This window comes from Procambarus clarkii, chromosome 83 (assembly GCF_040958095.1).
Source record: "Procambarus clarkii isolate CNS0578487 chromosome 83, FALCON_Pclarkii_2.0, whole genome shotgun sequence".
Taxonomy (NCBI): domain Eukaryota; kingdom Metazoa; phylum Arthropoda; class Malacostraca; order Decapoda; family Cambaridae; genus Procambarus; species Procambarus clarkii.
In genome coordinates this window covers 4,964,338-4,991,876 of record NC_091232.1, presented here as the reverse complement: position 1 = coordinate 4,991,876, position 27,539 = coordinate 4,964,338, and the positions used below count along the sequence as shown (strand labels likewise).

Sequence of the window (27,539 nt, the reverse complement as noted above, 5' to 3'; positions counted from 1 at the left end):
GTTAACATACGAATCTGAAGCAATCGTTTTCTATTAGCCAAGAAATTAATACTTCATAGTAATGTGTATTCCGTTGTATTCCATCATTATGGATGATGAGACTGTCATCAGTCTCAACTTTACAAATGTAAGAAAACCAAGATTTTAACATCTATTTGACAACATTTTTTGTCATGCTTGTGGCATATTTTTTCAGTCTCTCTAGATACTACGCTAGCTTTGCTCAACGGAACTTTATTTAAAGTTTCCACAATAGAACAGTTACTGCCAAAAGTCTATTGTATAAATCATAATTGGAAAATTAACAAGAGCTTTAACAGACACCACACATGTCTCCTGTCCGTGGTCTGTGAAGCTCTAGTTGAACATAAGAGGAGGAGACCACTCCACACCACAGATGTCTGCTGTCTGCGGTGTGAAGACCAGGTCGGCATTACCCAGGGGAAGAAGACAACCTCTATGGGTACATATTGGAACTCCGTCCCCCAACGGAGTTTGGGTTTGAACTCCATCCCAAAACGGAGTTCGCATTTGAACTCTATCCCCCACGGAGTTCGCATATGAACTCCATCCCGAAACGGAGTTCGGATTTCACCACCTACCTATCTGCCTAGTTGGGTTTGGTTAAGTTGTAGAATTATCAACATCATAATTAACCGGCACACGTCTCCTAGCCATAGTTATATAGTTGCTATGCTACACACGTTCTATAATTACTATAGCGGTTGAGAGCGTTAGCTACACACTAAATGTCTCTCGATCCTGATGAAGAGGGACGGTGTTGACGGTACTAATACAACAGAGATATCTCGAGGGTGAGGACGGAAGACCCCAACTACACCGCCGAAGTATGGAAGGCGCGATTATCGTGAGCGTGGTTGTCGAGGGCGGGGATGCTGAAGGAGTGTGTATCTAGAGCCTGGTTGTCGTGGCTGCCGTTATTGCCTTGGGTGTTGAGGGTGTAGGAGCCAGGGTGTCGCTGGATGTTTCTGAGGGTGTGGTTTCTGCCGAGGGACTGGGAGCCAGGCTGGCGTGGGCTAGGCTGCGGGCTGGCTCTGACGTAGATGGAGGTGTCGAGGACGCTGGTGGTTCTGGTATTCTTGCGGCGGTGGTGGTGGAGAGCCGGGTAGCCCAGGCGTCTGGTGCGGTACTGGCGCCAACGCTTCCGTAGCAGGTCCTGCACCTCGCTGTTGATGAAGCAGTACAGCACCGACACGAACACGCCCTGGAGAGGCCGAGGAAGATGAGCACTGTGATAGTCAACACTTCCGCCACTACTACTGCTCCTGCTGCTACTACTACTAGTAGTACTGCTATTACCATTGCTACTACTTCTACTAAAACTATTTCTGCTATTAATATTACTGCAATAATCATAATTGTAATTATTAGTAATTATTGATTATTACTGCAATAATAATAATACTGCTACTGATAATAATAATATAAATATTATTAATAATATATACAACCCTACATATTACAGATCAGCGTCGCAAGAATTGCAATAATAAACATTTATGAGCACAGAACCATACCTCATGAGGTGGTGGATAATAGTGGGACTCACTTCAGGGGACTGGAGGAGGGCGGGACTCACCTGGGAGGACTGGAGGAGGGCGGGACTCACCTGGGAGGACTGGAGGACGGCGGGACTCACCTGAGAGGACTAGAGGAGGGCGGGACTCATCTGAGAGGACTGGAGGAGGGCGGGACTCACCTGAGAGGACTAGAGGAGGGCTGGACTCACCTGAGAGGACTGGAGGAGGGCGGGACTCACCTGAGAGGACTAGAGGAGGGCGGGACTCACTTGGGAGGACTGGAGGAGGGTGGGACTCACCTGAGAGGACTAGTGGAGGGCAGGACTCACCTGGGAGGACTAGAGGAGGGCAGGACTCACCTGAGAGGACTAGAGGAGGGTGGGACTCACCTGAGAAGACTAGAGGAGGGCGGGACTCACCTGAGAGGACTGGAGGAGGGCAGGACTCACCTGAGAGGACTGGAGAAGGGCGGGACTCACCTGAGAGGACTGGAGGAGGGCGGGACTCACCTGAGAGGAGGGTGGGACTCACCTGAGAAGACTAGAGGAGGGCGGGACTCACCTGAGAGGACTGGAGGAGGGCAGGACTCACCTGAGAGGACTGGAGGAGGGCAGGACTCACCTGAGAGGACTGGAGAAGGGCGGGACTCACCTGAGAGGACTGGAGAAGGGCGGGACTCACCTGAGAGGACTGGAGAAGGGCGGGACTCACCTGAGAGGACTGGAGGAGGGCAGGACTCACCTGAGAGGACTGGAGGAGGGCGGGACTCACCTGGGAGGACTAGAGGAGGGCGGGACTCACCTGAGAGGACTAGAGGAGGGCAGGACTCACCTGAGAGGACTAGAGGAGGGTGGGACTCACCTGAGAGGACTAGAGGAGGGCGGGACTCACCTGAGAGGACTGGAGGAGGGCAGGACTCACCTGAGAGGACTGGAGAAGGGCGGGACTCACCTGAGAGGACTGGAGGAGGGCGGGACTCACCTGAGAGGACTGGAGGAGGGCAGGACTCACCTGAGAGGACTGGAGGAGGGCGGGACTCACCTGGGAGGACTAGAGGAGGGCGGGACTCACCTGAGAGGACTAGAGGAGGGCAGGACTCACCTGAGAGGACTAGAGGAGGGTGGGACTCACCTGAGAGGACTAGAGGAGGGCGGGACTCACCTGAGAGGACTGGAGGAGGGCAGGACTCACCTGAGAGGACTGGAGAAGGGCGGGACTCACCTGAGAGGACTGGAGGAGGGCGGGACTCACCTGAGAGGACTGGAGGAGGGCAGGACTCACCTGAGAGGACTGGAGGAGGGCGGGACTCACCTGGGAGGACTAGAGGAGGGCGGGACTCACCTGAGAGGACTAGAGGAGGGCAGGACTCACCTGAGAGGACTAGAGGAGGGTGGGACTCACCTGAGAGGACTAGAGGAGGGCGGGACTCACCTGAGAGGACTGGAGGAGGGCAGGACTCACCTGAGAGGACTGGAGAAGGGCGGGACTCACCTGAGAGGACTGGAGGAGGGCGGGACTCACCTGAGAGGACTGGAGGAGGGCATTAGTGAGCATGTAAGCGTCCTCCAGGTCGCCCTTGTCGCCAGGGTTGACAGCAAAGATGAGGTTGGTGATGCCCAGGAGCGGGAATAACACCGCTGCCGCCCGGATGGCTTTCCTGCTCCACACCATAACAATTGTAATTAATTAATAATTGAATTACTGATTAATAAGGATTGTATTTATAATTGTATTACTGATTAATATGAATTGTATTATTAATTGCATTGATGATTAGTTAATAACTGTATAATATTTAATGATTAATTAATATATGAAATTAACAACATGACAAACGGATTAAGTCAATTGTATAAGGATTTATTCTAGGCAACTCCTATGTATATCCACCCAAACATTTATATAATATATATATATATATATATATATATATATATATATATATATATATATATATATATATATATATATATATATATATATATATTGCCTACATTTGAGACAATTAAATGATGCCATGTCAATTACGTAGCCTGGTGATCTGTTCCACAACTTTACATTCGATAGCTGTAAGGTATCGTATATAACTTTACATTTTAAAGCTGAGATTTCAATTTTAAAGCAAAACTTTACATTTTGAACACTGAGATTGTTCAGCTAGAACTGTCACTCGTACGATTACACTACCGTTTTCAAGTGATAAATTATTTGGGTGATTACGGTCACCCTCTTTATTATTATTATAAAACAACAAACATGTACAATAATAGCATGGAAGCATACACAGACCAGTACATAAATAGTTTATGATACAAATAAAATATACATACACCAAGGATACACAAGTACAGGAGAGCGCGAAGCGCACAGAACAAGGAAAATAGAAATACATTATAGATAACTGAAAGGCCCGACAAAAACAACCAGTATTACACAAGGAAAAACAAAAGCATCTCGGCTACGCTGGGCAGAGAATCAGATAAGATGACGAGGATGTATTGAACCTTGGTGGTTTGGTTGGGGGGGGGGATGAGTGGGGACTTAGCTGGGATGAGTGGGGACTTAGCTGGGATGAGTGGGGACTTAGCTGGGATGAGTGGGGGCTTAGCTGGGACGAGTGGGGACTTAGCTGGGATGAGTGGGAACTTATTTGGGATGAGTTGGGGCTTAGCTGGGATGAGTGGGGACTTAGCTGGGATGAGTGGGGACTTAGCTGGGATAAGGGGGGGGGGTCTTACCTGACTTGGGTGGTTTCAACTGCGTCACTGGCTCTTAACTTGGTCACCAGGATCCTGATGATGTTCGCCAGGAACACCAAGTTTATCTGTAGAATGCTAACACGTCATTATAAATAGGATAATAATAATAATGATAATTCTAATAATAATGATAATAATAGATGTTGCTAGTGTCATCATCATCATCATCATCTCACCTATCTCCCCATCTATATCAATTTATGGTCACCATGGTGGTCACCATCACACTGGAGGAAGCATGATGTACAAAACACGTCTGGGACGGGAAATATATTATCAACTGGCTCTTTTGGGGGCAACTTGTCCAGATTGTGACTGACAGAGGAAGCGGCTGCTGGAATTTATTTGGTCCATAACTCTCCTTAATGACCGACAAGTGAAAAGAGGAGAGAGAGAGGAGAGAGAGAGAGAGAGAGAGAGAGAGAGAGAGAGAGAGAGAGAGAGAGAGAGAGAGAGAGAGAGAAAAAAAAAGCCAATATTATGGTGCTTTAAATTGAAAAATACAATGTTTTAAACGCATTGGTTGATTCCGCACAGAATTCGATTTATTAGGAAAATGAACGGGTTTTAAGAATGGGGTGAGAGGGGGCGAGAGTATTAGAAATATTTATGACGGGTTAATATTATTCGAAGCTAATGGAAAACAAACATGACTGAGTAGTGTGTGTGTGTGTGTGTGTGTGTGTATGTGTGTGTGTGTGTGTGTGTGTGTGTGTGTGTGTGTGTGTGTAAGGAAAGGTCCTACACATAAGCCAGATCGAACCAGAATTAATGGACTCCTGAGTAATATATTATGGCTCGATTTCCTGGGCAGCAGCGTATGTGGGTGACCCTCAATTTGTCTGTGATGGAAATGAGGCATTTAGTTTGGCAGGACGATAGTATATTGCAATAACAGGAAACATTGCAGCTGTTGTGATGCATTTCCATGCCTACACACCATGGGAACCACCTACCATGAGGCCAGTGACCATGGGAGCCACCTACCATGAGGCAGTGACCATGGGAGCCACCTACCATGAGGCAGTGACCATGGGAGCCACCTACCATGAGGCAGTGACCATGGGAGCCACCTACCATGAGGCAGTGACCATGGGAGCCACCTACCATGAGGCAGTGACCATGGGAGCCACCTACCATGATGCCAGTGACCATGAAAACCCCCTACCATGAGGCCAGTGACCATGGGAGCCACCTACCATGAGGGCAGTGACCATGGGAGCCACGAGGATCCAAGCATATAAGAGTCCACCATAACCTTGCCAACAGTGAACATGGTAGTGGAGGGACATGGTGATCGACCATGCCAGGATGAACACAAGGGGCGCGCCTGAAATGGTACACAACAGTATGAACAAGCTGAACAAAATCTCTGTTATCACCAACACCAAGAAGGGTACAGGAATAATATTAATAGACATTAATTTATCTATCTATCTATCTCTGTCTATTGATATACACCGTATATTTCATTTAAATATTGGCATGTGGCCCATCCTACAGCCTTAGATATGGACTGACCCCAGCCTGTAGTGTAGTAGATGGTGAAGGACTGACCCCAGCCTATGGTGTAGTAGATGGTGAAGGACTGACCCCAGCCTGTAGTGTAGTAGATGGTGAAGGACTGACCCCAGCCTATAGTGTAGTAGATGGTGAAGGACTGACCCCAGCCTATAGTGTAGTAGATGGTGAAGGACTGACCCCAGCCTGTAGTGTAGTAGATGGTGAAGGACTGACCCCAGCCTGTAGTGTAGTAGATGGTGAAGGACTGACCCCAGCCTGTAGTGTAGTAGATGGTGAAGGACTGACCCCAGCCTGTAGTGTAGTAGATGGTGAAGGACTGACCCCAGCCTATAGTGTAGTAGATGGTGATGGACTGACCCCAGCCTATAGTGTAGTAGATAGTGAAGGACTGACCCCAGCCTATGGTGTAGTAGATAGTGAAGGACTGACCCCAGCCTATGGTGTAGTAGATAGTGAAGGACTGACCCCAGCCTATAGTGTAGTAGATGGTGAAGGGAGCGCCGGAGTCGAAGACATTGGAGGTGAGTCTGGAGTGCAAGAAGAGACCCTCCACGAACATCCAGTTGATGGAGGCCATCTGGGCGTACATCCTGAGTGCCAAAAGGGTTTTGCACAACCAGTCCTGCAACACCAACACTACTCTTGTTACACCTGTGTTGCACACGCACACACACACACACACACAGTCAGTAGTTTCAAAGCGTTATATGACAAAGAGTGCTGGGAAGACGGGACACCACGAGCGTAGCTCTCATCCTGTAACTACACCTAGGTAATTACACTTAGGTAATTACACACACACACACACACACACACACACACACACACACACACACACACACACACACACACAGCCAGAGCTCAACCCCCGCAAGCACAATTAGGCAATTAGGTTATTAGGTAAGTACACAATATCTATAAGATAAAAACATAAATTTGGAGAATTGACGGCTTGAAAATAGAAAAGTTCACAATAAATATCAACAGAATACGAGGAAATAGTTGCAAGTTTAAGACAAAAATCAGAGACAAAACTGTGTGAAAGTATAACAGTATATTTTATGAATTATTTTCCACACTATCGTGAAAAGTTGATTTTCCACGATAGTGTAGTTGACAATTGACACGGGCGGGGCTCACTAAATGCCTTGAACCTTAGCAGTGGCTGGGGGAAGTATAAGATTTCAGTTGCATAGCGGTTTGCTGCCTCTGAAATCTTACTATTGTAGCCGTTTGCGTGGCCTAGAGGTAGAGTTTTTGCCTCACGCTCCTGGGGTCGAGAGTTCGAGTCTCCTAGAGCCTAAGTGCGTGAAATGAACTGTGTGAAAACATTTGCTTAATGTAAGAATAGTTGGCATATGTAGTTACCAACACCAGTAGATATGATAGTGTTAACCAGACCACACACTAGAAGGTGAAGGGACGTCGACGTTTCGGTCCGTCCTGGACCATTCTCAAGTCGATTGAGAATCGACTTTAGAATGGTCCAGGACGGACCGAAACGTCGTCATCCCTTCACCTTCTAGTGTGTGGTCTGGTCAACATACTTTAGCCACGTTATTGTGACTCATCGCCTGCACCTGGATATGATAGTGTGTATGGTCCGAGAGCTAGAACCCGCGCCTGCAGGCACCAGCAGGCCCTCAGAGGTCCGACTCACCACGTCACGGTAGGTATTGGTGAGGCGGTGGAAGATGAAGGGTTCAATCAGCACCAGCATCACCAGGAAGTTCACGATGAGAGACCCCACCAGGTTCCTGTGGACCCGCAGCCGGTCGCACTCCAGCGTCCTGTGGGGCGTCACCATATCGTCACACACATATACATAAGAACTCCTTTAGACCCGACCAGGATTCGAACCCCCGCCGCCCAGGATCATACGGTACGGGGGGTTCGAATCCTGGTTGGGTCAAAAGACTTCTTGGTGATTAATGACTCAGGCGTTCATGCAGCCTTTGTCACATTATTATTGACTGATCAGTTGATAAATATATTGATTCTGGACCTTGCCACTTGGTGTAGATATAAATCAGGACATAATCTACTATGCTAAGAATGATATTCCAATGAGATTTAGGGCTTTGATAGGGACGAATGATGCCTATGTCTTTACATGCCCACTTTGGAACTATCAGCCCCAATGATTCCCATATATAGGCAAGACAATAGGCGCCTGGCAATGCATAAATATGACCCTATCAAAGACCAACGTACACCTAGGTACGTCTTATCATCTACATTTTACAAGATAAATAAATAACTGGCAATTTACACGAAACGGTACACAACGGCCACCCGACTGAGTGACTGAGTGACTCACCTGAAGTAGGTGAAGATGAAGGCAGTGAGGAAGAGGGTGAAGAGGGAGAAGATGGCGCCAATGAAGGTGATGTACCTCACAGCCTCCACCAGCCTGGACGATCTGGGCTGTGGTCACGGAGGGAGGGGGGGGGTACGTGGGGAGGGGGGGTTGGTCACGTGGGGAGGGGGGGTTGGTCAGCCAGGGAGGGAGAGAGGTAAAATGTAAGAGATTAAATGAAGAGAGAGGGAGAGAGAGAGAGAGAGAGAGAGAGAGAGAGAGAGAGAGAGAGAGAGAGAGAGAGAGAGAGAGAGAGAGAGAGAGAGAGAGAGAGAGAGAATAAGGACATGAAAGAGAGAATAATTATCATAGTAATAGAACCCGCTGAAAGAGAGAGAAACAGGGAAAGAGACGGCCACTTATTGTAATATAAAATCATGACACTCAATATGATACTATTTATTTAATAATAATAATAATAATAATAATAATAATAATAATAATAATAATAATAATAATATAAAACATTACACAGGAGTGATACTGGGTAACATTTGATGAACCTTGGTGTGTTGAACTGACGTCAAACGTGTCCTTTATGAATAATAATAAAGGATAATTCAGAAGCATGTGAAGACAATTGTTTTGGTACCTCTCCGTTGACTGCTGTGGTCTGTACTAACTGGTCTCTAAAGACACTACTTTGACCATATCTGTGCCATGTTTAAATAGTTTCCCCTATGTGTTGGCTCATGCAACCCTTGGATGTCATATAGCTAATCCCTATATCAAATGTCGATTCATCTGAATATTTTATATGCCGTGATCAGATCTCCCCAGTTTTTCTCTCTCTTCTAGTACCAAGAAGGTCGGTACTTTTTTTTTGCTAGTAATGTCTGTCTCTCAGGTAAGGCCTCTCAGTTTCGTTGTGTGTATGACGATAAAAACTCCATGCTGGAGCTGCATACTCCAGAATGGTTCTGACATCCGTGACATAAATGGCTATAAATAACTTGCGTCTGTGCCCGCGTGCCTGCTACTGGAATGACTAAATTCAGAGGCGTATGCAACAACTCTTAACCCGAGTTATCTGTAAATCTACCCAAACCATCTACAATTAAACTCGAGCTTTCTCAAATGCGTCAGTGAACAATGGCTCCCTGTTAGTGGCTAGGGGTCTAGGGCAATTCCCGGCCATCAAGTGATTCCCTATTTTTATCCGGAATTCCACTTTTTAGTTTTCTTTATCTAATTAATGGCCGGAAGTTGCGAGGGATTTCAAGGAGCTGTAATTAGCATAAATTTTCACCATAAAGTTTTAGCCCCGCAGGCTGGTCGAAGATCAGATCAATGAGTGTTTGCCCAATCGGCTGTGATCCCGCGCCCAGCGGCCACGGGTGTTTGACCCGGATATATCTAATGATTGGATCACAGGGGAGGGTTATGTTATAGCGCCGACTACCATTAGTTGATTACGGTCGTGTGTTTATATTTAAGCACAGGTGGTAGTAATTGGTGCTTGAGGCGATAGTTAAACCCTTGTCCTCACCTGGGTCTTTGTCGAGGTAAACACCTGGTGGTCCTCACCGGGTCCTTGTTGAACTATACATCTCATTCTCATACAGCTATACACGTGGGGGTCCAACTATACACCTGGAATTTGGTGATCGTGTCCTCACAACGCCCCACAAATATATTGCATCTTGAGTCAACACACCTGCCTCCACCTAGCTATACATGTATATATATATACTTGTCCCTTACCTGGCTACACACCTGGCAATCACTCGGACACCCCTACTTCACATCTTGGCTACGACCACAATAATAAACTTTGTCTATATTGACCACCTAATAGATATAATAGTCCTTTTAAATGCTGCATGAGAATAAATTGGGATAATAGCTCCCTCAGGAACGTGATTAACGTCACGCGAATGCTTGAGTAAGGGCTCAAAATGCACTTTAGAACACGGTGTTTGTCCTCTGGCCACTTATTGTTGACTCAAGTGTCTTGGGTTGTGAGGGGTGTTATGAGAGGGCCTCGGGTTGTGAGGGTGTTATGAGAGGGCCTCGGGTAGTGAGAGTGTTATGAGAGGGCCTCGGGTTGTGAGGGTGTTATGAGAGGGCCTCGGGTTGTGGTTTAATTTGGTTTGCCTCCTCTCGTTTTAGCGCGGCCGTTAATAACAGAACTTTCTGTTTCCCCATTTGCAGTAAATTAATAGGATTTCCCGCCACAATATTTCAATCTATAAGTGATTTAATAGGACTTTCAGCTTCCTGTTTTCTCTTTTAATGCGCTTCAACTCTCTCCCATTTTCTTTGTGGTTGAATAACACATATTTGTTACCATTGTACAGCTGTTTTGATTTTCAATTCGTATTGTCGAACGACCGATCTTTCCCCAAGATGTAACCTTACAACAGTTGACTAACTCCAGAGTCCCTATTTATTGCTAGGCGAACAGAGGCATTGGGGTGAAAGGAAACGTGGCTAATCATTTCTGCCTAGCATAAGATTCCAACCCGGGATTCCCGAGTGTGAGTTGGAAAATGAATCCAACTGTTACCTCCCATTTTCTGTTTATGGAGAATTGACGGTGACGTGGGCCTGTAACTGTGTAGTGACGTATGGCGTAACATGTAAACAAACCCTTGTATGACGTATTGTGTGACATGTAAACAAACCCTTGTGTGACGTATGGCGTGACATGTAAACAAACCCTTGTGTGACGTATGGCGTGACATGTAAACAAACCCTTGTGTGACGTATGGTGTGACATGTCAACAAACCCTTGTGTGACGTATGGCGTGACATGTAAACAAACCCTTGTGTGACGTATGGTGTGACATGTCAACAAACCCTTGTGTGACGTATGGCGTGACATGTCAACAAACCCTTGTGTGACGTATGGCGTGACATGTAAACAAACCCTTGTGTGACGTATGGCGTGACATGTCAACAAACCCTTGTGTGGCGTATGGCGTGACATGTAAACAAACCCTTGTAGTGACCTACACTGACCTGCTGTTGCTCGATGACGCTGAGACACTGGGAGTAGTTGGTCCAGTTGCCCCACAACCAGGACCCCGACCCGTCACACTCACGGTACGCCAACGCTGCCGGTACACGGTACACTTGTCATCATACACTCATGATGGTACCCTCTGCTATAGCTCACTATGGGACATTCCTGATGGTGTTTTGATGATGACACAAGGGAAAATATGGGCAGAAGAAGATGGAAAAAGAGGGAAGTTGAGGGGGAAGAGAAGGCAGGGACTCACCATCGGGATAGTGTAGGAGGTCCGGCACGTCGCTGAACACTGTGGCACAGGACTGGTTGACCGTCCTCCCAGCCAGGGTGGCCGGCCAGCAGTACAGGGAGTCCCAGGTGGCGTTACAGTACACTCCTGCGGGTGGGGAGGGACGGGGTCAGTACACTCCTGCGGGTGGGGAGGGACGGGGTCAGTACACTCCTGCGGGTGGGGAGGGACGGGGTCAGTACACTCCTGCAGAACACTAGCCCCCTTCCCTGTACTAATCACGCACCGATCCTATGTCAGGTAAGTCCACTACGGGCTCACCATAGCCCGTGCTACTTGGAACTTGTTCCGAGTAGCTAACTCTATAATAACAACTTTACTAGTGAACAGGAATTGTTCAGGTAGGGTGAGAGTACCTTGTGCATCACTGATAGACAAAACTTTTCATATCTTGTTTGTGTAATTTGTGAAATTAAAACAAATTTTCCGTACTGATGAACTGAATACTCTTGGATTGGCATTGAGTGCAAGGCTTAAGAACCTCTGAAGGCTATTAAGGCTATTGCAGTAGCTATCTGATCAACCAGGATATTTAGTTTTAGTTCCGAATATAATTAAGATTTTAAGTAAACACGCATTGTGTATGTGAACAGAAATGAGGTATAACTCTTGTTAATTTAATTGTTGTTAAAGATTCGCTACTTGGAACAAACAGTTTCAAGTAGCACGGGCTATGGTGAGCCCGTAGGTTTTATTTTAATGTTTACAGACGATTTTCTTATGGTTTCTAATTATTTTTAAACTGACTTCATCTTATGTTATATTATTCTTGTTAATTATATTCTTCCTATATTATTTTTACATCATCATATTGCTTTATTCATCTTCGTATATTTTCGATCCTTTTTTTTCTTCTACTCCTTTTGTCTTCTCTCCTACTTGCTCCTTTTGCTTCGTCAACTTCTGAAGGCGTCAGGGCCACTGCCGCCCGGCCTTACGGCGACCAGGGGAGACTGATACAATCTTCATAAGCAGTTAGAGAGCGAGAAGCGACCTCTCCGAGAGCAGGTAACGACGCAGGTCACTGGAGAAAGATAACGGACCCACAGAACGAGAGGAAGGCTGACAAGTATTGACTAAAACGGGAGAAATAGCCGTTGTTCCAGAGGAGAGTGCTATCTTTTCGTCCGGAGAGGTTTCTTAAGGACTTTCCGATTGGCTGGATATCTAGATGTACTTACCTAAATGCACCTGAAGGATCAAGTGTCCACTCTTAAAGATCCGTCTTTCGAATCGTTAGATTTTAATGCTGTAATTCTTCCCAAACAAGTAGGGCCTGACAGCTGAGTGGACAGCGCTTCGGATTCGTAGTCCTGAGGTTCCGGGTTCTTCCACTCCAGTTATGACTGAGGAAAATCTCTGTCCTCTATGTGACTCTTAGTTTCCACCTGTGTTTCTACATTCTACTATTCCTCTCATTAACGTTGCTATTCTGTCCACTTCATCCCCTTAGAATCTCCAAACTTGATATCTAATTCCCCTTAGAATTTTATCGTATCTGCTCTATTCATTCTTTCCTTCAGTGTGAAGCGGTCCAGTTCTTGTACTCTTTCTTCGTAGCTCAGTCCTCTCAGCTCAAAAACGAGTTAATATAGACCTTTTCCGATTGTATTTGGTGCTTCTTTAGGAAGGGAATACACGCCGAATGACAACACACTAAACTGGGCCTGACATAGGTTACAAATAGCGTTGAGAAAGCTCCTTTCTCTAAGATCTTGAAGACTCTCTCTCTCGACTCTGGCCAGCGAGGCATATGCTGTCGCTGCGGGTTTGTGTATATGTGGCTCTGGAGTCTGATTTGAGGTTATGTCTACACACACCCCCAAGCCTCTCTCATTTTCTGATGCAGAAGCGGCTTTACATTTTTGGAATGTTTTTGAGGTCTCCTCAAGCCTCTCTCTCTCTCTCATGGCCGGCTTTGCCGGAGTATTCCGATAATTTCCGTAATACGATAATTGGTTTGTTGTTCACGTCGGCTTAAATTGGCAAGACTATCACCTAATTTTTCTTCCATATTATATATATATATATTATATATTTTATATATATTATATATATATAATATATATATATTAATTTACTATTTAATTCTAGATGTATTATTTACATGGAGACGTTTCATACGTCACTCTCAATCATCAACGTTTAAGAAATGAAAAGTCTACTGAGCACAAAAATATTTTACAAATATATTGACAGGGGGGGCCCTGACAGCTGAGTGGACAGCGCTACGGATTCGTAGTCCTGAGGTTCGATCCCCAGTGGAGGCGGAAACAAATGGGCAGAGTTTATTTCACCCTGATGCATATGTTCACCTAGCATTAAATAGGTACTTGGGAGTTAGACAGCTGCTACGGGCTGCTTCCTTGGGATGTGTAAAGAAAAAAAGGAGACCAGGGCGAGGACCGGGCCGCGGGGACGCTAAGCCTCGAAATCATCTCAAGATAATCTCAAGAAGATAACCTGCAATCTGACTCAGCATTTAGACGATCTGCTATATTAAAGTGATCACATCGTGAACTATGGGGTTCAGTTCCTGAACCAATCATGTGCCTCTGTAACCCTTTACACCACCGCCCACGGGATGGGTATGGGGTGCATAATAAAGAAAGAAATTGAATTAATCTTCTGGGAAACATGAATATTCGGATTGTAAATAGCTGGCGTATTCGTTCACGCCTCTAGCTGTCCCCCAGGCCTCTAGCTGTCCCCCAGGCCTCTAGCTGTCCCCCAGGCCTCTAGCTGTCCCCCTAGAAAATATTCATGCGTATTTAGAGTCAAATGACAAGTTTTCTCTAACTGCTCTTTATTCCCATCTCCGAGGCTGTGTGTCCCCACAATTGCACCTGAGGTGTTAGCCCTTTCTAAACGCATAGTTTATTTTTTTATGTATATACATATAAGCACGCAACTGAGCTGCTATCGACCCGTTCCCCATGATATTTTATCACCTGGCTGTTGGGGTGGGTTATGGGATTGATAATGATGTTTATTTATGTTTTCAGGTCAAGTCAGTACCTTCGTGAGCGCTAAAGCAGGATTCACAGAGTCGTTCTTGACGCGACAAATGCGGCTCACGAGAGTCGTTCTTGACGAGAAATGCGGCTCCCGAGATGCTGCGTTAGTTGTAAGGTCCTAGATGTTATGCTGGAGAATATGTTAAAATATCTCCAATCTGGATTTAAGGCATTGAATTTAACTTTAGGCATTTATTAATATAGTTTTGACAATTGGTCCATTTTGCAGCTCGTCAAGGGTCTATAGCATGAGGGGTTGATAACCGTTATTGTCCCCATTTATAATCCTGGATATCATTTATAAAACTGTAAGTTGCTATCTTGATCCACCTGGCCCTTACCTCTTTCTTGTACCTTTCTTGTATTCACAATATCGGGGACAGGAAGCCCGTACTTATCGAGGGCCCTCTAAGCCTAATATACCTCAAAGGGACCAAAGGCTGAGGCGGGACCAAAGAGCCAAAGCTCAACCCCCGCAAGCACAATTAGGTGAGTACCTACCGACCTTTCCCAGGATGCAACCCGCAACAATTGTCAAACTCCTATGTACTTATTTACTGCTAGGTGAACAGAGGCACCAGGTGAAAGATAAAGTGTCCAGTTGTTTTCGTCCTGCCCTGGGATTGAACCCTAGTCCCTCGGTTGTGACCTTGTGTTACAGCAACGCAGAGGCCCGGGCAATGACCGGGCCGCGGGAATGCTAAGCCCCGAAGCCAACTCAAAATATACTCAAGGTATAGTGGCATTGGCGAGGCACGAATATATTAACCGATAACCACAGTATTATGAAACAAAAGGTCTTTTGTACCCCCATTAGCATAATTATAAAGTCTCTACACTTACCGTCAAGAGGTAAGCTGCTGTTCCAAAAATCCTCGAGGCATTTCTGTCCCTCTAGCGGAAGACTCAGGAACTGATCATCCGTGATGCTGCTTTTAGTGACAGTAGCAGCGAGGCTCCCGTCAGGGAAGGTCAGGGACGGTGCTGGGCTCGCCATACTGAAAATAATAATAATAATAATAATAATAGCTAGGAACCAATTACTGGATAACAAAGTACCTTTGATATCCAGTACATTTCCCATGGAGGTCCACCCTAGCCAAGGGCAAGGCTGCCAGCACGGTCACCTAACCAGTTACTGTTCAGATACCCATTATTTAACCGACTGAGCAAGAAGCGGGCAAATTATTGGTTTTCCATTGTCACGGACGGGATGACTGAACAGTTGCATCAGGCGAAAGGAAACGTACCCAGTTATCATCTTTGTCCTGCCAGGAAATTGAACCCGGGGGTCCCTCCGTTGTGAGTCGACGACGTAGACCACTGTGCTACCGGATATGATAACCAATGACAGCACACAATACCTTACTGTAGCATAGTATAACAGTACACTGCACAGTAACACCGATTAACACATGTTATCACAGTAATACTATTAACATATGTTAAAGTGTTAATAGGTTAACATATATATATATATATATATATATATATATATATATATATATATATATATATATATATATATATATATATATATATTGACCCTTTCGCTTTCAAGGGCTATAACCTCCTCGTTAGTTGCAAAAGCTTCGGATTCTCTCTGTAAACTGCCTGGCCGACACAAATCTTAATCCTATCTTGAGAATACGATAAATTGTCCTGAAGTGCCTGCCTGAGACGTGAAATGCCTGGTCTAAAATGTGTCATCACGCGAGGCCTTCAAACACCTTTCTTTTTATCGCCTAAATTGGCCAAAAGACAAAACTGAATTCTTTAAAAAGAAACTGCAAAGGTCTATTTTCTCCTGCTTCTGGATGATGCAACCTTGGCTCTCTGATTTATTAAGTCGTTTTAACTCGTTACAACAAATACTAAAATGAAATTTATATATTATGTTTGAGCATTTTTCCAGAAACTGCCCGACAGGCAAGTGTCTCCAAGTTTTTCCCTTTCGTGATTATGTTAAATTCCTCCCGCCTCTATGGTCCACAACTCAGACTGGAGCAGGAGTTACAGCTTTCCGGCTCGTCAGCACGATCACCAGGGGGGCCCTCGCCCGTCTCCAGGGGGCGCCTGCTACCCGAGGGTGTAGAGGGGTCCGCCAGGTACCAGGGGGGGAGATGAGGGCCCGCTACCACGGGGCGCTGAGGGCGCCCGCCAGCCACCAGGGGGCACCTAGGGCCCGCCCGCTAAAATGAGACACTGATGGCGCGGTAATATTTTTTGAAACGGTAAACATTTTTTGTTCTCTCTCCTTATTGGTTGTGAGATGCAAGTTGCGTATGAGTGGCATAGAGGCAGAGGACGTCTACACATCTATACATACATTGATGCATTCCTCCATACATTCATACATATGTACTTACATATTATATATATTGCTAGGCACAACGGCCTGTTAACCCCCAGATGCCTATTAAATATTATTAGTATTAATATTACTGATATGTGTACAAAAGCATCACATGTAAAAAAAAAATCTCAAACATATGACCCTGCCTGGGATTCGAACCTTGGTTCAGTCGGTTGTTACGCTAACTGTTGAACATACAGAGGAAATGCTTATATCTTCCTGTTGCATAGACTAATAAGCTGGTGGAACAGCTCGCCTCTTGCCACCGCTGAAGGCACATCAGGGCTCAGCTTGAATACATAAGAGGGGAATCTCACCAGGTAAATATGCGAGGGTGAAGACTCCACGACCCGTAGACCTCCTTACTTTACCTCAAGGGTTCTAAATATGGAGGCCGCCACGTTAATACATCCATACATACATACATACATACATACATTACATACATACATACATACATACATACATACATACATACATACATACATACATACATACCAGAGAGAGACACACACACGCGCGCGTGCACGCACACACGCACACACACACACACACACACACACACACACACACACACACACACACACACACACACACACACACACACACACACACACACACAACACTGTAAACAACCGATGGCTAGAAGGGCGGGATCTAAGAGTCAATGCTCGATCCTGCAAGCACAAATAGGTGAGTAAAAATAGGTGAGTAAACACACACAGGGGAGGTCCCCTTGTGAGCAAGGGGAAGTCCCAGAGATAGGAGAGGGAAGATCTAACCAAACACGACTAGATGAGTTTATAATTACCAGTAGGGAGGTGAGGAAGCATCTGCTAGAGTTGCAAGTGACAAAGGCTATAGGGCCGGATGGAATCTCCCCTTCCGTACTGAAGGAATTAGCTGAAGCTCTGTGTCAGCCAATCGCCATAGTGTATAACAAATCACTGGTGACAGGTAACTGCCAAAAACTTGGAAGACGGCTAATGTAGTCCCGATAATCAAGAAGGGTGATAGACAGGAGGCACTGACCCATTCATGCTGGCCAGTGTTACTAACCTGCATACCATGCAAGGTGATGGAGAAGATTGTGCAAAAAAAACTAGAACTGCCTTGAGAAACTTGTGTAAGGAATCTTTCAGAATCTTGTATACCACGTATGTAAGACCAATCCTGGGGTATGTAGCCCCAGCATGGAGCCCGTACCTTGTCAAGCACAAGACGAAACTGGAAAAAGTTCAGAGGTATGCCACTAGGCTAGTCCCAGAACTAAGATGCATGAGCTACAAGGAAAGGCTGAGGGAACTGCACCTCACGTTGCTGGAAGACAGAAGAGCCCGGGGAGACATGATCACCACATACTAGATTCTCTGGGGAATTGGCAGGGTAAACAAGGATGGATTATTTAACACGGGTGGTACGCGAACATGGGGACACAGGTGGAAGCTGAGTACCCAAATGAGCCACAGAGACATTACAAAGAACGTTTCAGTGTCAGAGTAATTAGTAAATGGAATGCATTATGCAGTGATGTGGTGGAGGCTGACTCCATTCACAGTTTCAAATCTAGATGATAGAGCCCAGTAGGCTCAGGAATCTGCACACTAGTTGATTGGCAGTACCAAAGTTGAGAGGCGGTACCAAAGAGCCGAAGTTCAACCCCCTGTACGTGCTTAGTCCTACACACCTGGGGTAACTTTCTCCTACACACCCACTGCTCTAATTTAGAGATAAGCTCTTCGTTTGATCAGCTCGCCTGGCCTCATATGTTAGCTGGAATCGTTGGCCTCCTGTCGTAAAATTTTATTTCTTGTACCTCACTCTTCTTCCCTTGCCACTGTTCTCAGGAACTTACGACTAGTACGGCATATGGTTGTTAAGGACAGGAAGGCTTCGTCTCGTTATTATTTTATGTGGACAGTGAGTCACAATAACGTGACTGAAAATTGGACACTTGGTGCTGTTACCTGACCATGTACTGACCGGACACCATCTGTGTTTTGTCCGAGTGTCGCTGTTCACAACGCCACGTATACCCTTTCTCCCCAGAGTCACTGTGTTAGTGATCCAAGAATAGAGCTTCACTCTCACACGTTCATTCCAGAGCCATCGTGCGCAACAAACTACTCTCCTATATCTCTCCTGACACCTTTGATCTCCAGGCCAGAAAGAACGCATCGATCCCTAACACTGTCAGCGCTAACAGAAGACGTAATTTGTTTTTATATGTTTATCCGCTCATGAAGGCTGAAAGATTGCTGCTATGCTTGTGTGTGTGTGGAGGTATTGTCTCGGACCCCTACCTCTACCTCACGCCTCCATCCATCCTCTCTCACTCTCTCACACTCTCACACTCTCACACTCTCACACTCTCACACTCTCACACTCTCACACTCTCACACTCTCACACTCTCACACTCTCACACTCTCACACTCTCACACTCTCACTCTCACTCTCACTCTCACTCTCACTCTCTCTCTCTCTCTCTCTCTCTCTCTCTCTCTCTCTCTCTGATTCCTCCAACCACTCCTATTCCAACACCCCGTTTCCCCTCCCTGCGTTATGATCTCATCCCTTCCCCCTTCATTCTCACCGTTCTCACTCCCTCCACCTAACACCACCATTCCTACTTTCCTTCTTTATGTCCCTAACTTTCCATCACGACCTCTTTCCTTCCTCCTTTCTTCGCTGTATTTCCGGGTGCCACGAATTCCCCCTTTCTACTTTTGCAGCCTCTGGCAGGAACTACAAAAGCCGCAGTTCTACAGCAAGGGTCACACTCAGCCTCTCACTCACCTCCTCTCTCATATTTAAGTTGGTTCCATCGTTCTCCGAAATTGCCTTTGTTGGGATTAAATGGATTGCTGGAAAGGGAATCTATTTTTCACTTGTGGTTTGTTCGAGAGAGAGAGAGAGAGAGAGAGAGAGAGAGAGAGAGAGAGAGAGAGAGAGAGAGAGAGAGAGAGAGAGAGAGAGAGAGAGAGAGAGAGAGAGAGAGAGACAGACAGACAGACAGACAGACAGACAGACAGACAGACAGACAGACAGACAGACAGACAGACAGACAGACAGACAGACAGACAGACAGACATAGAAACAGAGAGACTGAAACACAGAGAGAGAGTGAGAATCTAAAAATACCTATCCAATCATTTCTGAAGTGGAAGAAGCTGTTTCCCAGGCTTGCATTACGACCCCTCCCCCTCCACCCTCCCACCCCCTCAATGCTGTAGTTAAATTATTCATCATTAACCTGGAGCGAGCGAGGTGAACGTGTGACAGGAGTGCCCAAGATGCCATACCAAAAGAATACTCTCGGCACGCGGCATGCAATGTCGTCCCTGAATGCTTTAATCCCTAACCAAAATAAATAAATATATTATGCTTGCATAAACAGACTTTGTTGTGGTTCTCGAAGACATTGAGTTCCAGGAGGTCGCGAGATGGCACACGATCTCAAAAAGGCTCACCATCGCTGCCTTAGAAGAACTGTTGGCCTTCCTCAAGATGCAGAACACAACAGCTGTCTAACTCCCGGTGCCTATTTTCACTGCTAGATGAAGAGAGGGGGGGCATCAGGTGGGTAGGAAAGGTGCCTAATCGTTTCTGTCACGCCCGGGGAGATTGAACCCGGTTCCCTCGGTTGTTAGTCGACGACGTAGATTTTAGGGGCGCCCCCCATTGTGCTTCTACGACGCGGCAAGACCGTCTTGGTGATCCGGAAGGGATTAAGGTTTGTCACTGTCCCCTTCTAATGGTACATTTCGGCCCCCCGAGTGTGAAGCCCTCTACCTCTCACTCACGTGTGAGGCCCTCTCTCTCTCACTCACGTGTGCGGCCCTCTCTCTCTCACTCACGTGTGAGGCCCTCTCTCGCTCTCTCTCTCACTCACGTGTGAGTCTCTCTCTCTCCCTCTCTCACTCACGTGTGAGTCTCTCTCTCTCTCTCTCTTACTCACGTGTGAGGCCCTCTCTCTCTCTCACTCACGTGTGAGGCCCTCTCTCTCTCTCTCACTCACGTGTGAGGCCCCACCCACTCTTCTTCCCTCCCCCCCCACCTCCCCCCCATATCCTGACAACGGGTCATTTGCAATTGAGTGTGGAGGCCGTGTGGCCAACTAGGCCTATGCCCTTCACCTGGAACTATTGGCCGTACTTCAGGCACTCAACGGGTACACGTCTCCATACTTGACACGTTAATTGTCGACGATCATTTATCTTCCTAAATTGCATTCGAGTAGTTAAAACACAATTTTTAACATGCTCATGTCTAAAACTAGACACAAATGCAATACAATTATTAACGTTGGTAACAAAATCCATTCCCCGTAGATGCCGTCTCATGTTGGCCTCCGAATGTGTGATGAGCTGGAGAGTTACCCCGAAGAATATGGCCTCAAGGAAGAAGTTCCTGGATTTTCTTCAATCAATCCAAGGCAGGATTGATTGGAGAAAATCTCGACCCTGGCCTCTGGCCGGGCTCGGGGATTAGAAGAACTCTCAAGACACTCTCCAGATAACACCTAGGCAAGCAACCTGATAAAAATAATACACCAAGAACTTCAACAAAACTTTGTAGATCTGAGGCAAAGTGAAATGTACACATTAGCAAGACTTCTATCTTACATTATTATCATACTATTAGCATACTGTCACGCAGGAGGAGCTGCGCATTTAAGGAGCATCCGATGCTCACTATAGACTCTTGGATCGGAGGAAGGCCTTGGTGTTGTATTGAGTTTATATCCTCTTATATCCGTTATAAGTATCGCTGGGAATTTCATTCAACGATCCCGTTGCTGATTTAACAGTTCACTAAAAGCAAAAACTGTGCAACTAGCTTACCAAGACTGTAACTTGTGTAGCTAAATGACTTTTGGGGCACAGTCCCTGAGCCCCATTATGTGCTTCTGGAACCATTACCGCCCATTGGGTGGGTATGTACCGCCCACAGGGTGGGTATGTACCGCCCACAGGGTGGGTATGTACCGCCCACAGGGTGGGTATGTACCGCCCACAGGGTGGGTATGTACCGCCCACAGGGTGGGTATGGGGGTGCATGTGAAAATGAACTAAACTTATATTATCCGCTCATGCCTTTTTTTCTTCTCCACCACCTTCCACTTCCTCTCATGCCTCTCTCCCTTCTCTCATGCCTCTGTTCTCTCTCCCATGCCTCTCTTCTCTCTCCCATGCCTCTCTTCTCTCTCCCATGCCTCTTTTCTCTCCCATGACTCTACTCCCATGCCTCTCTTCTCTCTCCCATGCCTCTCTTCTCTCTCCCATGCCTCTCTTTTCTCTCCCATGACTCTCTACTCCCATGCCTCTCTTCTCTCTCCCATGCTTCTCTCTCCCATGCCTCTCTTCTCTCTCCCATGCCTCTCTCCCACCTCCCACGCACAAGAGGCGATAACTTTCTCCCTGATGACACTAGGCTATACCCAATACAATATAATTATCGCAGTCCGTGTCACAGCTGCGGGTATTGCCTCCTCTCTCTCTCTATTCTATAGCTTTGTTTTCCTCTAGTCAAACTATTGTATAGTTGTTTGTAAACACTTGTATTGTATTTCATTGTTTTTGTTGCACAGAAGCAATTGTACTCAGCTGTTGTTTGGGTCTTTTGCATTACTATTGGCTCTATTGTGTATTGATTGTGTTGAATAAATTTAAATCTATGTATTGCTCTCAATGTGTAAGCCTTGGTGTTGTATTGAGTTTATTGTATTTATTGACACTATTGTATTGTGTTGATATTTATTTAATACCGCAGCCTAATTGTGGGATTTTAATGTTGAAGGTTACAAAAATACTTTTATTTTTTGGGGGGTGGGGGAATTTACTGAATTGTATTGATTTATTATTTTGCGTTGTATTGTGTTGTATTAAATGTAAGCAGTAGCATCCTAATTTTGGAGCCTTCTTGTAGTTCTCGTGTAGACCCGCTTGTAGCCACCGCACAGCCTCATGGTAACTCTCTTTGTAACCCCCATTGTCACCACCCTTGTAACCTCCGCTTGTAACAGCCGTTTGTAGCTCCCTTTGTAGCTGCTTGTAGCCTGCAATGTAGCCTCCTTATAGCTCCCGTGTAGCGCATTTTGTAACCCTTTTCCAAGCCTGCTGTGAACAACAAACATGGCGTCTGTGTCGCAGCTGTGTACACAAACACTTGCAAGACGTCACTAGAGAATGATTTACTAAGCAACAAGCAATTTGATTTTTGATATTACAGAAACACGTCAGACTGGTTACCCCCAAAGGAACAAGAAATGGACCAAGTCTTGATTTTATGGATACACATGTTATGAAAGTGGAATATTTTTGTTAGTAAAATGTGATAACAAACGCAAAATTTGCCAACTCCAGATACATGATTTGTAGAATGGCTAAACAAAATTCACAGGGGATTTTTTAATGATTGAAAAATCAGAGGTGTCGAGATAGTCACAGTGTGATGATCCATTCCTCAAGTAAGTAATTATCAAAAGAAGGCACCAAACCGGGAAGGCTATGTAGCACCATCAAATGTGCAGAATAATCAGAGGGCGCTAAATATCACCAAGGATGCCAATACGAGAACAAAAACGCATAAGGCGAACGATATCAAAAGTATCCGAGTCACCAAGAATTCTATTGAGGGACAATCCATTCCTCAAGACAGTTGTGCAATGGAGATGAAATAAAGAGACAGCGAAGCATTCATTTCTTGGAATGGCAAGAGACTCGGCAAGTACTAGGAGGAGCCGAGTTATGACTATGGCAAAACTATTACGGACCACACAAATTTTGCTATTTCTTGAGAGTGGCAGCCGGTGAAGTAGCGATAGAAGAGAGAGAAATTCAACTTTACAGCGGATAGCCAATGATATAATTTTAGTTGTGAGTTCATGTGAAATGACAGGTCATTTTTCCTTTGAACTGTACCAAGAGTAATGGTAGAGAGATTGAGGTTCTCCAGATATGACCGCAGTATTCTGTTCATGGTCGAGTAAGACGTTTGTAGAACTGAAGTAGCTGAGAAGTTATATATTATTTGAACATAAAAATGATGTCCAAACATCTTGGAGCCACACAAATCACTCACTGAAGCATGTGACAGAGTCTGGCACAAATGAGTCTTGACACACAACAACTGTACGGGGTGATTTTCGGATCAAAGTTATTCCTCTTTCTATCATGGTGTCTTTGTTCGAGCGTCCCATGGGAGTGTGATAAGACTCACTCCAGCGGATCAAGAACTCTGACGAAAGCCTATATTTAATCCCAAAGGCGCTTTGTGCTTCAACTGAGAGAAGTAAATAAATGAGATTATGAATAACATTAAACGCTTAAACCCATTTGATCGTGTAAACATCATTATCAAACTATTGTTGACGTAAATAAACTCAGATGTTAGTCAGTCCAGCAACTGGTCGAGGACCGGGCCGCGGGAACGCTAAGCCCCGAAATCATCTCAAGGTAACCGCAAAGTTGCCTCCTGGGGAGGGTTAGTAGTTCGACCTTGGGCGGGGGATGACCTCGATATAAGTTTAAAGTATATATATGAACAGGCTTCCAGTCCCGACAAAACGAATTATTATTAATTAAATGGCCGTCGGGTTCGCGATGGATGTGAATAAAGATAGACAATCCCAGTAAGAGATTATCTGCAATTTAACCCCATCTTCAGGCTATGCTCGTCCAAGCTAACCTAAATTAGGCCTATCTAATTTAACAAATTATAATATACAATAATATTAATATCTTTTTGATTAAAAAGAGTTTGAAGATAGTACGTTTAAATTTATAAATGAGATTTGGAGTTGGACGCAGCCCGTCCTCTAAACAAAGACCTCAAAGTCCATTCCATGCACCCGCCAAACCCCCCGTTTATGAATGAAAAACGGTTTACTCACACATCACGCACCGCTCCTGTGCCAGGTAAGTCCACTACGGGCTCACCATAACCCGTTCTACTTGCCCCGCTCCTGTGCCAGGTAAGTTACGGGCTCACTATAGCCCGTGCTACTTGAAGCTTGTTCCGAGTAGCTGAATCTATAACAACAACAACAACAACGGTTTACACGCGACTCACAACTGATGACCCCCGAACACTTCCGGAACAAGTGTTTCGCTGACGACTTTAGTTCGAACCACAACGCTGTGAATGCTTCACCCACGTACTACAAATAATCGCCAACAGAACCTAAACACCTAGCCTAACCAGTGCCTAAATATGCACAATATGCTAATATATAATAATATTAATTTATATTTGAGAAAAGTTCTGTTTTGAATGAACAGAATGTTAAAATTGCTGAATGTGTCTTTGGGGTCGACCGCTGGATGGAATGGACTTAGTCCGTGGATGGATTGCTTCAACAAATAATCGCCAACAGAACCTAAACACCTAACCTAACTTACGCCTAGCTATATATGGAATTTTAATGAAAAATAACATTAAATTATATATAGGAACAGACCTATTTTTTGAAACATATGACATTAAAATTTATGAATGCGTCTTTGGGGGACGGTTGTCGCTTTAACGAGCCTGACCTGGAGACGGGTTGCAGGTAGACTGGTCAATTTACGCTCATTACACCAATTCAAATATCTTGTAAATAAATGGTTAATGTCCCCTACATGTCACTGAATAAATATCGAACACTTCAATTAAAACCTCAACGTGTGTGTCAAAATAACTCAAGACCCCCAAGTGTTGCTATTGACTTCTACACGGAAAACATTGTCCTAATAGATTGGAAAAACAAAAATAATAAATGAGTAAAAATAATAATTATTATTATTATCAATAATAAGGATAACGAATCACTTGATTTATTGACAACTGAACAACCTTTAAATACAACAATATGCATCATAAATTCTCACCTGTTGCTGTGTTTGACCGGAGTTTGGGTGGTGTGAACTCTAGTCCCCTTCAGCAACTTCAACACTTAAACACTCCAACGTCCATCTTCACCGCCAGTACATTTTCTTCAAGAAAACGTCGAATGATACGATTACCGAACATATATAAAAAAGTATATTATGTAATGAAGACAGGGCAGAGAAGGTGTGAGAGTAAGTTTGAGGGAGGATTGTCCCGTGAGAACTGGTAGTCCGGCCACCGTCCCACGCTGCTCCCTCTGACCCACTGAGGATCCTGCCGTCGCCGCTACTGCTCCTGCTCCCACCGCCGCCGCTCCTGCTGCTGCTGCTGCCGCCGCCACTCCTGCAGCAGCTGCTGCTGCCGCCGCTCCTGCTGTTGCTGCTGCTGCTGCCGCCGATCCTACAGCTGCTGTTGCTGCCGTCGCTGCTCCTGCTGCTGCCGTCGCTGCTCCTGCTGCTGCCGCCGCTTCACTTTGCTGCTGCTTCCGGCACTCCTGCTGCTGCCGTCGCTGCTCCTGCTGCTGCTTCCGGCACTCCTGCTGCTGCCGTCGCTGCTCCTGCTGCTGCTTCCGGCACTCCTGCTGCTGCCGTCGCTGCTCCTGCTGCTGCTTCCGGCACTCCTGCTGCTGCCGTCGCTGCTCCTGCTGCTGCTTCCGGCACTCCTGCTGCTGCCGTCGCTGCTCCTGCTGCTGCTTCCGGCACTCCTGCTGCTGCCGTCGCTGCTCCTGCTGCTGCTCTTGCCGCTGCTGTTGCTGCTACTACTTACCAAAATCTTTCAGGCTATCATTAATCATTTCTCCTAGAAACTCGCTACACAAGCAAATGTACTCCCAGGTATTATATGTGATCCAGTTCCGTGAAGCACATTCTGTGACGACAATTAAACCCAGAGCCTTGAGCTGACACAAAGGTTGCGCACAATTATACTGTAGACATGAAATGAAAATCGCATTGCGAAACCAATTAAAACCGCATTATCTTCAGAACGAAGTTGGCAAGTTACCGTTCTCAGAAACTAGACACAAATGGCGGTAATCTTAGGAAGGCACCATGTGTTCCGTCTAATTATGAGGCACCTAATATACTGTCCAATTATAAAGCACCAAATATACCGTCTAATTATAAGGCGCCAAAAATACCGCCCAATTATTAGGCTATACAAGGAAAATTTTATATATAATTCATCGATTAATATATTAGGTGTAGAGATTGATGATAATTTGTCCTTCACGGACGAGCCAATCCTAGGGACATGTGTATCTCTAGAACCGCCTACCCGCTGAAGCTGTAAATACCAAGGTAAGGTAATTATCAGGAGAAAGCACTAAGTTCCATATATAGCATTGGGAAGGGATAAGAGAATAAGGGTTTAGAGTAGGACGGAGGAAAGGAAGGTGCCCAACCATTTGGATGGTCGGGGATTGAGCCCCGACCAACAAGAAGCGACACCTTCGCTCTACCAACCAGTCCAAGTGGTTAGAAATACAAACGAAATACTTTAGTTTAAAATTCAGCTGGGAAAAACAAAATGAGGAGGAAGAACCCTTGACAAACAGCCGGCTTCCTATCCCCGTCGAGGCCACTAGAGATGGTGGCCCCTCAGGTAACATATTGCACCCAGACTCTCAAACACTATAACAATAAAATAATAAAAAGAGATGTAGTTGACCCGTCTGTATTTTACAGTCCAAAAACTGTTTATCCCACACTAGGCTTCACTGCAGCTGCCTTACTTGCCAAGCGGCGCAATCCAGGTGACCGCCAGGCAGAAGGTCCTGGAGACGAATAGAACAAATTCGACGGGAGTAGTAATCGTAGTGTTAGGAGAAGCAACAGGGTGGGG

The 27,539-nt window shown here is 45.6% G+C and overlaps 1 protein-coding gene across 2 annotated transcripts; it reads right to left on the bottom strand.

The window, feature by feature from the left end:
• Window positions 1-59: 59 nt before the first annotated feature.
• LOC123768826 (corticotropin-releasing factor receptor 1) lies at window positions 60-27,466 on the bottom strand. Of its 2 annotated transcripts, none has more exons than XM_069316319.1 (11): window positions 27,430-27,466; window positions 15,310-15,464; window positions 11,411-11,536; window positions 11,148-11,242; window positions 8,145-8,251; window positions 7,485-7,614; window positions 6,290-6,446; window positions 5,500-5,630; window positions 4,280-4,365; window positions 3,063-3,198; window positions 60-1,225 (listed from the first exon to the last, which is right to left on the bottom strand). In XM_069316319.1, the coding sequence occupies exons 2-11, from the start codon at window positions 15,461-15,463 to the stop codon at window positions 836-838; spliced, it is 1,512 nt and encodes a 503-aa protein (XP_069172420.1). In that variant the 5' UTR covers window position 15,464; window positions 27,430-27,466; the 3' UTR covers window positions 60-835. The 2 variants fall into 2 exon arrangements, with proteins under 2 accessions (XP_069172420.1, XP_045615571.1); XM_045759615.2 differs by lacking the exon at window positions 27,430-27,466 and adding an exon at window positions 25,697-25,968.
• Between the last annotated feature and the right edge of the window lie 73 nt (window positions 27,467-27,539).